Below are 15,597 nucleotides of genomic sequence, written 5' to 3'. Positions count from 1 at the left end.
TCCTGTGTTTCCCCCTTCTCTCAGAATGGCTATTCAAGTGGACAAGTTCAACTTTGAGAGTTTCCCAGAGTCCCCTGGAGAGAAGGCGCAATTTGCAAATTCAAAGCAGCTGGAAGAGGAGAGGCAGGAAGCGCGAGGCCTGGAGATCAACAGCAAGCTGGGCATCCGCTGGCGAATCATATCCTTTTCCCGGGGCCCCCGATGCTCCCCGCTGGGGCTTTCTGAGCACTGGGGGGACCCAGGAGGGGCGAGCTGCTGCATTTCAGCCACAGAGAGCTCAGCAACCGAAGAGCCCGTGCTCCCCTCGCCCCTCGCCACGATGAAGCCCGCTAATGAAGCGGTGATTCAGGCCGAGGAAAGGCCTCGGGCTGCGGGGGCGCTGGCCTCGGGTCCGCAGTTCCTGCCAGTGCTGGTATTTGCCTTCGTGCCAGGTTTTGATGGCCACCTCGCAGTGCTGGGCTTGAAGAGCCTCACAGCGAGCGCAGGTTGCAGACATGGCTGGTTCGTGAGAGTCAGAGAGGGCCTTCTCCAGCCCGCCAGTCACTGTTTCTGATGTGTCCACATGTGCACACGTGTGCCCCTGGGCACGTGTGCGTGCCGTGTGCGGTGAGCTGTGTGTGGTGTGTGTATGAGGTGTGGTATGTATGCATGTGTGTGCTGCATGTGGTGTGCGCACCCATGTGCATGCATTCTGCTGTGTGTTGGGGTTTGCACACATTCTGCACACTTTCAAGGGGACAGCTTGAGTGTGTGTGTTTTTGGTAAAAGAATCACAAAATTACAGACCGGAAGCATGGCTCTCACTAGACGCCAGGCGCTGTTCTGAGTAATTTATATAGATTTACATGCTTCAGTTTTAAAGAGACTCTGTGAAGTGTTTTTACCCACATTCCACAGATGGGAAGGCGGGCCCGGGGGACTCGTGAACATGTTGCAGGTTCCGTGGCCTGCAGGTGGCAGAGCTAGGACTTGCACCAGACACTGGCTTCAGGGCCTGAGCTCCCGGCTGTGCCCCAGGAGCGGCAGAGGGGCCACGGTCCCCGCCCTGGCTGCCGGCATGTCCCCACCCTCAGACAGGCCTGAGAAGACAGCACCCAGCCCCCCGCACCCCGAACCCCCCAACGCTGCGCCTCTGAGCAGCCTCAGCCCGAGGAGACCCACGGCGATGGAGCTGCGCAGGCTCTCCCTGCAGCCCGGCGCCCTGCCGGGCCGCTCCTGCTGTGCTGGGCCTCCCACAGCAGGGAGCAGAGCCGGGGCGCCGGCGCCCCTACCGAGAGGAGAATGCCCAGCGTCGGCGCGCTCAAAGTTCATGATGCAAATTGGAAAAGAGAGTCTTGGGGGAGAAGCCCATTAATCACTCCGAGCATCTTTCCATTAGCCTAATTTCTATTTATGACAATTTGCTAATTTATTTGGGCTGAAGTGGGGCTGGGCTAAGTCCCTGCACCTGTAGTCACTGCAGAGCTTGCGTGTGGGCACAGACAGCCCACTGTCCTGGGGGTGCCAAGGGGCAGCCCCCACCCCAGCTCCCCCTCCAGGATGCTTACTGGTTCCCAGCTTTGCTCAGTAGACCGTGTGTAACAACTGGGCGTTCCGAGCAGGGAGCCCGTGGGCTCAGAAGAGCCGGTCACCCGATGGGCTGCACGGCCCCAGGGCAAGAGCGAATGGAGCAATAATCATTTTCCTAAAGTACCCGGTGGGGCCTGGTGAATTTCCCGGGAGGCAGGCTCTTCAGCACCGCGGAGAGCTCCCGGCCGCGGCCTGGCTGAGGAGGGCGCTCCGGCTCAGGGACCCTTGTTTGTCCGGCCTCCAAGTGGGCTGCGTCAGCGCTCGGGCCCAGGGTCCGGCCACCCCAGCCCTGCCACCTCCTAGCTGTGTCAGCTTCTGCAGCCTGCGCGTGGGCCTGCGTCTCAAAAGCCCCTGGAAATGGAAACGAGAGCCCCTACCTTGCGTTCTCCACGTTCTCAAGCCTAAGGTGACAATAGTGAGAGTTAAAAGGAGGGGGTGCCTGTTAAACAGTTACCACTGGGCCTCTCCTGGGAAGGCCGGTGAAAGTGTTCTTCCGGGTAGGAGCAATGATAGCGATTATTGCCGTTGTCGTCATCACTTGCTGACCTCTTGCCCCGAAAGCTGGGGCCTGTGCGTGCCAGAAGCACCACCGGCGGCCACCGCTGCCATGTCCCTGTGACACCGTCATCTTGGCTGTGATAGCGGCTGATTCAGCAGCTGCCTCGCTGACTGGTCAGCCAGCTTTGCACCTGTGTGTTCAGGCTCAGACCAGCCCTGTTTTAGTGGCTTATGGGGCGGAATTAGGGCAGGGGCGGTGTGGACACAGGCACTTAGCTTTATGAGCTCAGCTGCATAATTTTATGGCTGCTGTCCGAGGGCAGACTAACATAGAAATGTGCCATCCGCGTGGTTTCCAAAGCCCCAGGGCCACCGGGTGCCTTTGTGGTGACTCCTAGACTAGCCTGCTGCTCCGGCGAGCCATTTCAGAGCCCCCTGTGCCGGCACCGCCGTCGGGTGCCGCTCCAGCCCTGCAAGCACTGTGGGCGCCTCAGAGATGAGTGTGGTGTTTTCAGTCAGAGGCAGTGACGTGCCATGTCCTGAAGTCCTCCTTTCCTGCAAGGAAATGGACAGGTGCCCGGGGCCACCCGCTGTGCAGGAGAGGGTCCGGCTGGGGCTGTGGGGGCGCAGGCAGCCGGCCGCACGCGGCCTCTGCCCCTGGGCTGGGTCTCTGAGGGCAGGGCCAGGGCTTGTTTCCTGTGGCCTGCCAGGGCCGCGCAGAGTCCTGCCGTCCGGAGAGAGGCCCTCCCAGCCCGCGAGTGCTCACCATGGGGCATCTCCGCTAGGGAACAGCAAACTTCCGGGGGCCGGGCGGGGCTGCCCTTTGCTCAGAGCATGGCTGTTTGCACAGGTGACGCCGCCTGGGGGCTGAGGAGGGGCGGGGAACCCAGGAGCTTCGGCCACCGCGACAGCTCCCGGGCAGCGAAGGAGCTGTGGCAGGCAACCATGGTCGCTCCCGGGACCCACCTGGGGAGGACGGGTGGGAAGGCCCTCGCCCCTCATCCTAAAGGAAGCAAGCCTGGGTGCCCCCTCCTCCCGCCCCCATCCCGTGAGCCTGAGCACGTGCTCAGAGGAGAAAGTGTGGGGGCCAGGTGGGCGGGAGAGGTGGCCTCTGTCCTGGAGCTTGACGTGACCTGAATTTGTCTGTCGTGAGCAAGGACCTGCCTGTGCACGCCCCTTCCCTGGCCCACCAGTCGCTGGCCGTGGGTGCCCCCGGGCAGCAGACGGGCCTTGTGGGCATTTCTCCTGGGAAGTGCTTCACGGAGGGTCCCAGCCCCCAGTCCTGCCCTGCCCCTGAGGTCACCTGTGTCCATCGTGACTCGGGTTGGGCAGCGACTGGGCAGGTGGTCTTTGTGGTCCCACACCGCCTGGAGGCCCAGGCTCCCGACAGGCTCCCCACTGTGCCAGTTCCTGGTGAGGAAACTGGGGTTCGGTTTCACAAGGACAGTGGAGCCGAGGGGCACTGTATCCCCACAGCCGCTCAGCGCAGGTTCCCCTGAGGGGCCTCCGTCGTGGCGACCCCCCGGCTGAGACGAGGGTGCCGCTGCTGTGCTGTGTCCGGAGGGGGAGGAGGACACAGCCACTGACGGAGCGTGCCCACGGCCCGTGGCGCCCCTCAGGCCTAGAGCGCCTGCAGCTGGGGCCGTCCCGCTCGGCGCCCCGGCTGCCGTGGGGCCTCATCTTAGACGCCGCTCGACACCTACTTGACCTAGGGCAGGAACGAGGTGAACGAAGGGAAGTTACCTCCCCGATGGTCGCAGGGCTGCGGAGGCAGTGGGCAGTGCAGCGTAACGTGTGTGGCGATGCCGTCAGCCCGGCAAACAGACTGTGTGTGTGATGAGGTGGAGAGGATTTCATTTGGGAAATTCTTCTTAGGGAGAGAATTATCTTTGGGAGAAACACTTGGGTAAACGGCTGTGGCGGAGTCGGGTCCTCGGGGCAGTCTGAGGCCACCCAGAGGCGGCTGGGGGAGGGCGGACCGGGGCACGAGGGCACGCGTGGGGCCAGGCTTGCTGCGCTCCTGTGGGCTGCACGCGCTCCCGGGGCGGCCCTGCCGGGGCGTGTTGCTGCTAAGCCCGGTTTACAGGTGGCGAAACAGACCCGGAGAGCTTCCGTGAGTTGACCCACATGGCCCCCGGTGGTGGCGTCAAGACTCAGCGCTGGGCCGACCGTCTCCAGCCCCGCCCCCCGTCCCTGCCCCTGTTCAGCTGCCACGGGGCACGGCGAGGAGCCAGCCTCGGCCCTCCACCTCTCCCGGCAGGGCTTCGCCCCGACCGGGCCGGCCGGGCGGCCGCACGTGAGGCAGGTGCCATCGCCCGTCCTGCAGCCTCACCTTCACTGGGGCGTGTGCTCCCAGGTCTGGTCGTTCCAGTGTGCTTGTTGCCTCCCCTGCCATGTTTCAGCCACACTGCGCGTGTCAAGGGGCGTCAACTTGCTGAGGGAAAAAAGGAGGGGGGCCCGCTCCCACTTCCCGATCCCTGGGGTGCTGGGAGCCCAACTCTCCCCTCGGTTGCAATGTAAGTGCTGTGGTTGAATTGACGCAAGAAAAGGAAGGCAGCTTCTGGGTCCGTTTCTGAGAACCACACTGGCTATTTGGCATCAGTGCCTGGGAAGGTCCTGGCTTCTGCATTTCTGAGCCTAATTCCTGGATCTGCTGCCACTGGCGAGAGACTGTGCGAGACCCCCCGGGCGGAGCTCACATGGGCGAGCCCATAGTGCTGCGCGTGATCACACCACGGAGTAGGGCGCGCCGCAGGGAGCCGGCATGCCGCGTGTGTTGGACGGTGAGCCGCAGTTTGGCGCTTTGTTCAGGAAAACCAGCCTCCCGTGTTCTTCACTTCCCCCAGCAAGAACAGCTGTTGGGTTATGATGATCCCGCCGGACGTCTGGACGTGCAGCAGTGTCATTGACCAGAGCTGGGATGGGAGGGGACAGGCATTGTCTTCCACACCCAGGTGATGTCCTACAGGTTGGGTAGACCATCACCTGAGCAGAGAAGGGCTCATTGCTGCTATGGGTGGTTTCCTTCTGGGGAGGCTCTCTGGAAACTTCCGGAACCCCTCTCCTGTCCCAGGGCCCAGCAGGAACCATGTTTTCCTTGACCGAGGCCACCCCTCCCTGAAGCGCACAGGCGAGGCGAGCGTGGAAGGACTCCTGAATCAGCTGGTCCTGGAGCATCTGCAGCTGGCTCCTCTACAGTGGGGTGAGTATGGCCGCTGTCTGACCCTGCGCCGCCCTTCATGCCCCAGGCGCGGAGGTCACCATGGGAACCGTGTGGGGGCAGAGCTTACCACCGTCTGCGTCTCCCCTGAGCACCTGCCTTGACGCGAACTTGAGGAAGGGGCTTGGGCCCCCAAACTGATGTGGGGTGGCGTCAGGCACCCTCGGTTCCAGGGGCTGTCGAGCCTGCCATCCTGGGTGGTGCTTGACCATGTCCAGATGGGTGTGTCTTCTGTCGATGCTTCTGGGCTTCTAGTGACCGGGGTGGTGAAGGGGAGCAAGGGTGGGCCACCTCCTTCCTCTCGTTCCCCTTGGGATGAGCTCTGGAAGCTTCCTGTGCGGCCGGCGTGGGAGGGGCGTCTGGCGAGCACCTTGGCCCAGCTCAGCACCCGGCCCACGTGGTTTGGCATGCAGGGCAGCGTGCAGGCTGCGGGCCTCTGGGTGCGTCTGCAGCGTCGGCGTCGGCCAGGTCTGTGGGTCTCTAAGAGCAGCCAAAGATACGTTGCTGAGAAACAAACTAAAAGTAGTATTTTTGTTGAAGTGAGAGCCTTTATCATTTTATTGTGTAATCTGGGGACAAGTAGGAACAATCCGTTGTTAATGCACGTGTATCTTTGTTTCCTTCACTCAAAAGTCATTGTGGATTAGCATCCGGTGTTTCCTCCAGTGGCAGGAGGAGCTGACTCTCCCAGGAGACACGAGGAAGCAGCCCCAGGGGCCCGGAGGGAGGAGCAAGCCTTCCCTGACCCCCCTTGGCAGCCCGGGCACCACCCGCGGCCCTCTGTGGGCCGCTGCCGCCGCTCCCAGGGGAGGGCCGTTGGAGTGCGCCAGTGGACTTCCTTCACCCCGGCGGCTCCTTCTGTGGACCGCCCCCGCCCCTCATGGAGCCCACCTGAGCGGCCGGAAGGGGGCGGTGCTTCTGCAGAGGCCATCACCGCGGCGCCTGCCGGGGCGCCCTCAGCCCACTGGGATGCGGGGTCGCAGCTCAGGACTCCTGACCATAGCCGGTCCAAGACCCTCCCAGGTGTGGGCAGCCGAGGCGGGTCCGGCGCCAGACCCTCCTGCCCCTCAGCGAGAAGCAGCCAGTCCCCCGAGGAGCACACCGCCACCCTGCAGCTGTGTCCGGGAGCCAGCTCAGGGGCCCCTGGCTGTGCGCGCACTGGCGTCCTTGGCTGTGGGGCGGTTCATAGCGTTCGTGGGTCTGCTGCCCTGTGGACACAGGCCACGTGCCCGTAGTAGGTGACACAGGCTGCGTCGTCGTGCCTGGAGAAGACGCGTGGCTTGGAGCGGCCCGCCCTGAGGCCTGGGTGTGGGCCTGGCCAGGCGCTGGCGCTTTCCCCGCAGTGGGCGGCTCGGCCCCGGCCCCAAACCCAGTCCTGGCGCCGCGCCGTGCGCTCTCTGCAAAAACAGTGGAAAATGTGTTCCTGTTCGGTTCTCGTAATTGATGTGGCTCCTGCCGTATCTGGTGGCTCCCGGTGAGCAGCCACAAATTTTCTGTTTGATTTTTTTGGACTAGACCAAAAAAACTAGTTTTCTAGTTTTGGAGTTAATAAGTCAAAGATGCGAAGACTTTGAAGGCCCTCGGGCTGTTTTGTCAAAGGACCCTGTGCCCGTTGGTGGTGGGGTGGGTGCTGTGGGAGCTGCCGCGAGCATGGTGCCTGGGCAGGGAGTTGGCCTGCCTCCCTCGCTCTCTCACTGGCTTCACTTAGCACAGTGCCCTGGAGGCAAGGGCGGTCCCAGCAAGCCGTCGCAAAGGCAAGGCTTCACCCTCTTCGAGGTGGGTGGTGCTCCATGGTGCCTGTACTCCGCAGCTGCTGTGTCCTGGCGTCCGCGCGCGACACCCAGTTGCTCCCACGACGTGGCTGTTGGGGCTGCGTCTTCAGTGAACACAGAGGCACCGTATCTTTCAAGTCAGTGTTTTCACCCTGTGGATGAATACCCAGCAGTGGAATTGCTCAGTCGTATGGCAGTTCTGTTTCTAGTTTCTGAGGAGCCTGCCCAGTGCCACACTAGTTTATAGTCCCACCGGCAGCGTGGCAGCGGCCCCTTTCCCCACATCCCCGCCAGCACTGTCATTGCTTGTCTTGCTGGTGGTCGCCATCCTGGCAGGTGTGAGGTGGTATCTCATTGTGGTTTTGATTTTATTTATCTGCTCATGAGTGAGACTGAGTATCTTTTTGTGTACCTGGTCAGCTGTGTTCTTTGGAAAAATGTCTATTCAGATCTTCTGCTCATTTTTAATTAGATTGTTTGGGGTTTTTTGCTATTGAGTTGTATGAGCTTTTTTAAAAAATGTTTATTTTAGAGGGGAAGGGAGGGAGAAGGAGAGGGAGAGAAACATCCATGTGTGGCTGCCTCTCGTGCGCCTCCCCACTGGGGACCTGGCCCGCGGCCCAGGCCTGCGCCCCGACTGGGAATTGCACTGGTGACACTTTGGTTCATGGGCCGGCACTTGATCCACTGAGCCACACCAGCTAGAGCTAGTTTTTAATATATTTTGGTTATTAGGTCCTTATTAGATATGATTTGCAAATACTGTCTCCCATTGAGTAGGTTGCTTTTAGTTTTGTTAATTATTTCCTTTGCTGTGCAGAGCTTTTTAGTTTGACCTTGCACCACTTTTTTATTTTTCATTTTGTTGCTTTTTCCTTTGGTGTCAAATTCAAAAAAATCATCACCAAGACTATGCCAAAGAGCTTATTGCTCATGTTTTCTTCTAGGAGTTTTGTGGTGTTCAGGTCTTAACATTCAGGTCTAAAGCATTTTGAGTGAATGTTTGTTTCTGGGGAAAGGCAGTGGTTGAGTTCCGCTGTTTTGCGTGTGGCTCTCCGGCTTCCTCAAGGCTCTCAGCGGTGCCAGCTGGATGCCTGCTGCCTCGGCCCTGCAAACCAGGGGAGGCCGCACCGCGGTGCGGGGGGCGCGGGGGACGGGTTGCAGCAGAGCCCCGCATGCTCTCCGACAGACTGTCTGGAGGGCTGTTTCCAGCCGTTTCCATAGCGACCAGGTCATGGTGACTGATGGGGCTAAGCCACTTGCCACGCTGCTTTGCCAGTCCCGCTGCTGTGCCTCCTGCTCCCTTCTGCAGCTGGTGGCACTTTCCTCTGTAGAGCGTCTCAGACACGCCAGTGCCCGGCCTGTGCTCTTTTTCCTCGGCATCAGGGGCGGGCTGCACTTTGGAGTGGATCATCCCAGTGCACGTTCTCCAAGTTGCCGCCGTGAGCACCGCGCCGCGGAGCGCAGGCGGCGCCCGTGAGGACGAGGGCGAGGCCCGTCTCCAGGCCGTGGCCCCATGCGACTTGGGTGGGGGCCGTGGGGATGGCCCGCCGCCCCGCTTCGGAGAGACCGAGGCGCCCGAACTTTCAGGGAGTATGACGCGGTGACCGCATTCTCCATGCAGTTTGTGCAGCCCGCCCTAGTCTGCGAGGTCCTTGTTACTGCTCCTCTTTTACAAATTAGGAAACAGATTCCGGGGCTGATGTCACCTAAGGCTACGTGGAGCATGCAGAGTCTCTGATGGAGTTTTCCGTTCACTTAGTAAACAGTGGGCCATCGACTACCCAGTCTGCACCAGGTGCCATCCTAGAAGTTCAACTTCATTCCTGACCTTAGGACACCCCCAGCCTGGTGTGGGTGGGTGCCCCAGAGGCAGAGGTGAGAGGCCGCCTGCAGCGCCCTGTGGTGAAGAAGCCGGGTGTGCGCGTGGGCCCAGGGCCCAGGGCCTGCAGCACCGACGCGGCTCTCAGGCCTTGCAGGGACAGGGCCCTTGTGCCTGAATATTGCTCCTTCTGTCTTGGCGGTGCCGTCGGCATTTGGCCAGCTCTGTGTGGGAGCCTGGCCCAGGAGTGCCAGGCAGACAGGCTGCCCCAGGGTCCCCGAGACCCTGCAGGGAGATGCGTCCCCGCTCCTGCAGGGGATCCTTTCATCTGGGTGTCTGACGGGGAGACCTCGTGTGGGGCTCGTGCATGTGTTTGTGTCTCACGTGAGCTTCACACCACATGCCTGCCACTTGTCCCCAAATGCAGGTGTCTCTTGGATGCCCTAGGAGAGGGGTGCGAGAACCGGGCCCCTCCCTGTCCGCAGGGCAGTGGGCGGCCGGGCCTCCCAGGCCACTGAGCTTGCCCGCGGCCCTTGGCCTCTGGCCCAGGTCATTTAGCGACAGTGCCGGGCTGTGGATCCTCCCACTCAGCCCCCGCTGCAGACCTCTGCTCTGGGGGAGTGTCAGACAGCACCCAGGCCCGCCGGCGACGCTGGGCTCGCGGGCCAGGCTAGTCCGGCAGTTTTGGTGCATCCAGGAGGCTGGTCGGCCCGAGCTGAGGACCTTCCCAGGGCCCAGTGGTGGCAGCAGCCGGGCAGTGGCTGCAGGGACTCCAGGAGGTCATTTCACTGTGCCTGTGGCATTTTTGCCAAACAAAAGTCTATAAGCTTTTAAAGAGTAGAAGGATAGAAAAAGTTTATAGTGAATATGAAAATAATAGTGTTTGAAGGAAAAAAAGTGAGAACAAAAGAAAAAGCCCCAAGCCACTCCTAATCCCGCCTTGGGAGGATGACCTCTCAGGACTAACGTGGCCCCTGCCGCCCTGTCATCGGTCCTGGCCCTGCCTGCGTCCTCCGTGGCCCCTGCCGTCAGGGCAGCTGCCTTTATGGGGCGTCCTCGGGGACAGGCCTCAGCTGACGTTTGCTGTCTCTTGTCCTGGGGGCACTCGAAAACCAGAGTGTGTGCAGCACCGGCTGACCCCAGGGCGGCGGAGTGCAGAGCCGTTCTGCGCCGGGCTCCGAGGCCGGCTCCTCGGGTGCGTGCCACCACCGCAGAGGCAGAGGCTCCTGCCCTGGAGTGCGCCCCAGCCAGTCCCGCAGCCAGGGGCTGCTCACTTTATTTATTTGGCAAATACAGACACGCACACACACGCTCCAGAGCGGTCTTGTGCAGTGCCACGCGACGACAGGCACCCCCCAGGCCTCTCCCCAGCCACTGGCTCCTAGCTCCTGCTCCATCCGCAGACACCCCGTCCTCTCTCCTCAGGGGCAACATGCGAGCGCCTTCTGCCACCTCCCGTCCCTAAAGTGACCTGCCTGGGACCTCCTTCTGTGCCAGCACGCGCCGGCGGCCACACTCCTGACTTAGCACAGGCTGTGCGCGGCGTGTGCCGTTCTGGGGCCCCGGATTGCATCCCGTGTCTCGCTGTTGAAACCCCATTGCGGCAAGGACCCCTGTCGGCAGGTCAGGCCTCCCTGGCGAGTCAGGCCGAGGACGCTGGATTTAGATTCAGCATTCTTAAAGATCTTGTATTGTGTAGACTCTCCTCACATAGATATATGTTTGTACATTCTCCCGTGTTTTCTTCCAGCGCTTGCATGGGCTCACTTGTTTTAACGTTTGCGTCACTTACCCACCTGGACTTTACTCTGGCCTGAAGCGTTAGGGGACCCGCCCTCTCCCCCAGGGGTAGTTTTGGTCCCGTGCACAGACCGCAGAAAAGCTGTAAGCATGGTAGTGAGATTTCTTTTCTGAGCCATTCTAGAGGGCGTGACCGGCCTGATGCACCGTCGTCCCTGACCCCTCATGTGTCTTTGCTACAAACGAGGACACCCTCTTACATAACCACGGCCCAGCTCTCAGAACCAGGACCTTGGTTCTGGACTGCCATCCAGTACCTGGGCCCACTCAAGTTCTACCAAGTGTCCTAACCATGTCCTTTATATGTGCCCCCCCACTGCCGCCAAAAGAAAAGAAATGAAGAGAGAAAGATCTAGGTCCCCTTCAGAATCACTTGTTGTGTGTGGCTTCACACAGCTCCACCTTGGGGCTCCCGGGTAGACCCCCGCTCCCAGCTGTGGCCGTCCTTCAGGTGGGGGCCGTGCCCCGGGGCCTGCGACGAGACTCAGCACACGTGTCGGTGGCAGGACGGCCGCAGGGTGGTGCTGCGTCCTTCTCCCGGCTCTCGGGTGGCCCGCAGCTCCGCTTGTCCCATGATCGGTGACGGCCATTTTGACCATCTATTTGAGGTGGTGTACGCCAGCCTTCTCTGCGGTTAAGCTCCTTTTATTTCCTCTTTGTAGTCAGGGAGTGTTTTTTGGGAAACATGCTTTGAAGCTTGGTAAACACCCAGTTCCTCCTCACACTTTCCTTCGTCCGTTCATTTCTATCTGAATGAGTTCATCGTTTCCTACTGTATTCAGTGGGCTATCACGTTACGATGATTTTGGAGCTGAAACGGTCTCCAGTGCAGCCTGTGGGCGCTCCTTCCGGCCGGCGCCCTGCCCCTCGACGCGCCTCCCTCGTCCTGTGGGTGCTTCTGGCCTTTGGGCGCCAGGCTGCCCAGCCTCGCCGTGAGCTGCCCCCGCTGTTGTCCGCAGGCGCGTCGGCTCCTTTTAGTGACGGCTGTGTTCAGCGCGAGGGACGGGCGCGTCTGTGGGGAGCTGCCGGCCCCCCGCCTTCTCAGAGGCTGGCGCCGGGATGGAGGTGGGTGCCTGCTCACAGGTGCTGACACCCCCACCGCCCCCACCCGCCCTCTGACGGCAGCTCCGGTCTCCCACTGGCCGCTGTCTCCGGCCCAGCGCCCTTTCGATCCCTGTCCCTCAGCCCTCGGCATGGGGCCAGCGGCTCTCATCACCCTTGATGTGATCACCGATTTGTCGGCTCCTCTGTGTGGACCAGTCACCCAGCCCCTCCTTCCTCCACCACTGGGATCTCGGTTGTTCACCCAGGGGACTGCGATTCCGCACGGGAGGATCCCGCATGGGGTGGCTCTCACACCCTCCCCAGCCCATCGTGTCCCCAGTGGCCTCAGAACTGAACTGCCCAGGAAACGCAGGGGCTGCCCGGCTGCCTTTGGCACAGCCCGCACCTCGGCCCGCTGGGCGCCCTGGCCACCTCTTCACGCCCTTCCTGGCTGGGCGTGCTCTTACCCCTCTGGGCCCGGGAAGCGGTCCTTCCCCTCAGACACAGCGTCGCTGCCACCCCCACGGCACTCGCCCTGGCGCCCCGTGAGTGCCCCCACCTGGATGCCAGGCTCTGCACTCGAAGGGGGTGCGGTCCAGCTTAGGTCCACCCCCCTGTCGCCGGGGCCTGTCCCTGACCGGACACAGTGGGCACAAAGCAAATGCTTGTGAAATGCTGGTACTAGTAAGTTTCCAACAAACGTATCTATTCAATTGTAAACATGCAGCAGGTACTTGTTTTGTGAAAATAATAGTGAGTGAATGAGAATTGGCCCATTTCCTCAAGGAGTTCCCAGGCTTCATGGGGAGAAAGGCTACAACCCCCGTAGACATAACAGCTGGGGCCAGATAACTCCCCCCACCCCCAGGAGGCATTCACTGGGCATGTGCCTTTGGCTCCAGACCTGGGAACCGCTCCTCTGCCGCCTCCGGCAGACCCAGGGCGACCCTCCCTGTGCGGGCAGCCCCCCCTTCACGGGCAGCTCCCCCACCCTGCCTCAGGCCTCCCGTGCCCAGCCAAAGCGGGCGTGTTCAGCTGCGGGTTGGACTGGGCACTGGTGAGTGAGGGGTAAGCCCTGCCCAGACCCCTGCGGCCTCCTTCGTTCCGGAGCTTCACCCGCGTGGCCAGGCAGAGCGCACCTGATGAGTGTTTTCTGTAGAGCTTCTGCCGCCCCCAGGAGCTGCCGGGGTGTGGGCAACCCTTCGGATGCTGGGCCCGCCTGAGCCCGTCGGCTCGTGTCTGTGCAGGGGGACAGCTGCTGGCAGCTGCTCCTCTGTCCCAGCAGATGGGCAGGCCCTGGTGGGCAAATGAGCCACCTCTGCAGCGCGTGCCTGGCACGCCCATTGCACACGCCTGCTGCCCCAGCGCGTCTGCCCCATGGAGCGGGAGGGGCTCCCATTCACTGGCTGGAACTCACAAGGCCAGTGGTGGGGCCACTACCTGGCTGGTGCCAACCGTGGGAGGTGGCCTGTGCCACATTGTCCTCGGCGCTTTCTGTCCCTTAAGGAAGGGAGTGCGTTTTGAGGCATGTGGTGCGTTAGAAACAACGTTGCAGGTCTCGGACGCTGGCTTCCAGCCTTCCCGCTGCGCCCTCACAAGGCGAGAAAGGCCCAGCCCCGCTGCCGCCTCCTTGCGGGGCACCCCTCTCTGGACCTGCAGCCTTTCCAAAGTGGCCGTTGCAGGACCTGAGAGCTCAAGCAGGCGGTGTTGCTGGACGTGAGAGTGACCGAGTGGGGTGTCTGGACGTGAGTCGGCTGGGACATACTGCCCGGTGCTGGGAGCTCGTCTCCCTCGGATGCCTCGGCCAAGGGCTGCGCAGAAGAGGTTTGTGGCCGCGAGCTGAGCACACGGAGCCTGGAGCGAGCTGGGCGTGAAGGGCTCGTGGCCGGGGAGCTCGCCCCAGGGGCGGGGCGAGCCTGCTGGCCACGCGTCCACAGCCAGCCCACCTCATTTATTGGTGCTTCCACTTAGTATTCAATTCGGCCGCTGCCTCACAGAGAAGATGGGCCAAATGACCTTCTGTCAGTACCTTTGGAAGCGTCTGCGGAGAGGGGGTGCAGCGCACCTCGGGGCCCCGGCCTCAGGCAGGGTCCCCCAGAGCGGGCCCCTGGCCCCGCTGTGCAGCCGAGCAGGCCGGCACCGGCCAGGTCAGGCAGACCTCCCTCCAGTTGGCGTCGCACACGGGCCCTGGCGTCTGAGCCATCTGCACCCCCGCGGGGGGCTGGGAGCAGTAAAGAGCTCACAGCACTGGACGCAGAAGCGCTGGCTCCCAGCGGTAGGTTGAGTGGCCTCGGGTGAGTCATTCTGCCTCCGAGTGCTCATCCACCTCTCCCTCCGGTGACCGTCCTTGAGCAGATGGGCCAAGCACAGAGCGAGGGACTATGACCGTGAGACACGCTCAAGGCCGAGCGCGCGTGGGAGTGCGGGTGGGGCAGGGCCTCTGAGGCCGCCTCGTCACACCCGGAGGTCACATGTGTGGGGACCGACCCTGCCGGCCTCCTCCTGGGCACGGGTTCCCTTGTGCAGGGGCAGCAGGTGGCTCCCGCCCACTTCTGTGTCTCACCCGCTTTGTTCGGGACGTGCTGAGCAAGCACAGAGCCCGTGCTTACAGGCAGATGTGTGCAGCTCAGTTCAGTTGCCCAGGGAGGAGGAGAGGTCGGGAGCCCGCGGCTTGGGCTGCGGACTCGGAGGGCGGGGCAAAGAGTCTCTGCCCCGTGAGGAGTTGACAAGGGAAGTGGCCCTTAACTAGGCCTGGCCTCCGCCACTTTGAAGCCAGACCTTGAGCCTGACAGGACAACTTCAAAGCCTCAGTCGCCTGCCCTTTCTCAGGCAGCTGCTGACAACAGCCTTCTCCCCAAGGCCCTTTGCTGGGGATTCGACGTCATCCAGCAGCTGGAAAAAACCAGCCGAGAGGCTGTCATCCTCGGGGACGTCTGTCCCCGCCGAGGTTGGGCCCCTGCGCTGGAAACTTGCTCCCCAGGCCTCCTGTGCCGGGGGAGAGTGGATGGGTCCTGGTGGGGCAGAAGGTGCCGGGTGCCGCCCTCCCCTGGAGGCACAGGGGTGTGCAGGCTCTGAGCTGAGTGCCCTGGGGCCCCTTCCAGCAGGGACCATGGGCCCATCGTGAGCCATGCAAACCTCAGGCTCTGAACCTGTGAATGGGCCACGGTCCCGACTTCAGTGACGGTAGGGAAGTTAAGTGGCACCAGGTACCCCTGGCAGCTGTTGAGACAAGCATGCGGGTGTTTCGTGTGACTGCACCTCATTAAGCACAGAGACCTGGTGCAGACACCCACAGAGCCACCAAGATGCCCCATGCAGGAGCGGCACGCTGCCCCCTCCGCCTCACGGGGCCCTGTGACCCCGTGCAGCTGGCCTTCCCACGCTTGTTCCAAGCCCGAGGAAGATGTGGCCTTTTCCCTAGAAAGCCGTGTAAACTGGGTTGCTGCTTGCTCGCAGCGTGGTGGCTGGAGGCCCGCCCCCTCCGTCGTCGGCTCGCTCTGCCAGCGTCTGCCTCATGCGCTGTGGGCGGCAGGCCGGGCTGAGGGCTGGCGGGGGAAGCCCCCAGCTCACACCTGGGCAGCCACCGGCGCCGCCGCTCTCCCGCTCTCCCGCTCTCCCGCGGCCTGCAGGTCTGCGCGCCGTGTGTGGGCGTGCATTTCCCTGGGGGTGGGGGCTGTCGTTCCTGTCAGACATCCAAAGCGTTCCGTGCGTCGCCCTCATGAAGGGACCCCCAAGGCCATGTCCCCTCTCTGCTTTTTTGCCTCATCTGGGCAAACGGACGTCATCCTTCAAGGCGCCGCTCCGCCGTCACCCCTACCGGGCGCTGACCACCATGCCCTCCCTGGCGTGCTCCCACAGGTCTCTCTGACGGG

General features: G+C 62.2%; 1 protein-coding gene across 6 annotated transcripts in view; it reads left to right on the top strand.

Moving 5' to 3' along the window:
* The window catches only part of TRAPPC9 (trafficking protein particle complex subunit 9), a 258,056-nt gene that overhangs the window by 206,253 nt on the left and 36,206 nt on the right, over positions 1–15,597 (top strand). For all 6 annotated transcript variants that reach the window (XM_054590526.1, XM_054590529.1, XM_054590528.1 and 3 more), the window contains 2 exons: positions 25–178; positions 5,179–5,269. In XM_054590526.1, the coding sequence (XP_054446501.1) occupies positions 25–178; positions 5,179–5,269 (245 nt within the window). The remainder of the gene's footprint in view (positions 1–24; positions 179–5,178; positions 5,270–15,597) is intronic.

This window comes from Pteronotus mesoamericanus, unplaced genomic scaffold (assembly GCF_021234165.1).
Source record: "Pteronotus mesoamericanus isolate MK-2021 breed Mesoamerican mustached bat unplaced genomic scaffold, CSHL_Meso_final scaffold_174, whole genome shotgun sequence".
NCBI lineage: Eukaryota > Metazoa > Chordata > Mammalia > Chiroptera > Mormoopidae > Pteronotus > Pteronotus mesoamericanus.
The sequence above is the reverse complement of the archived record's forward strand: the minus strand, read 5'-3'. Positions and strand labels throughout refer to the sequence as shown.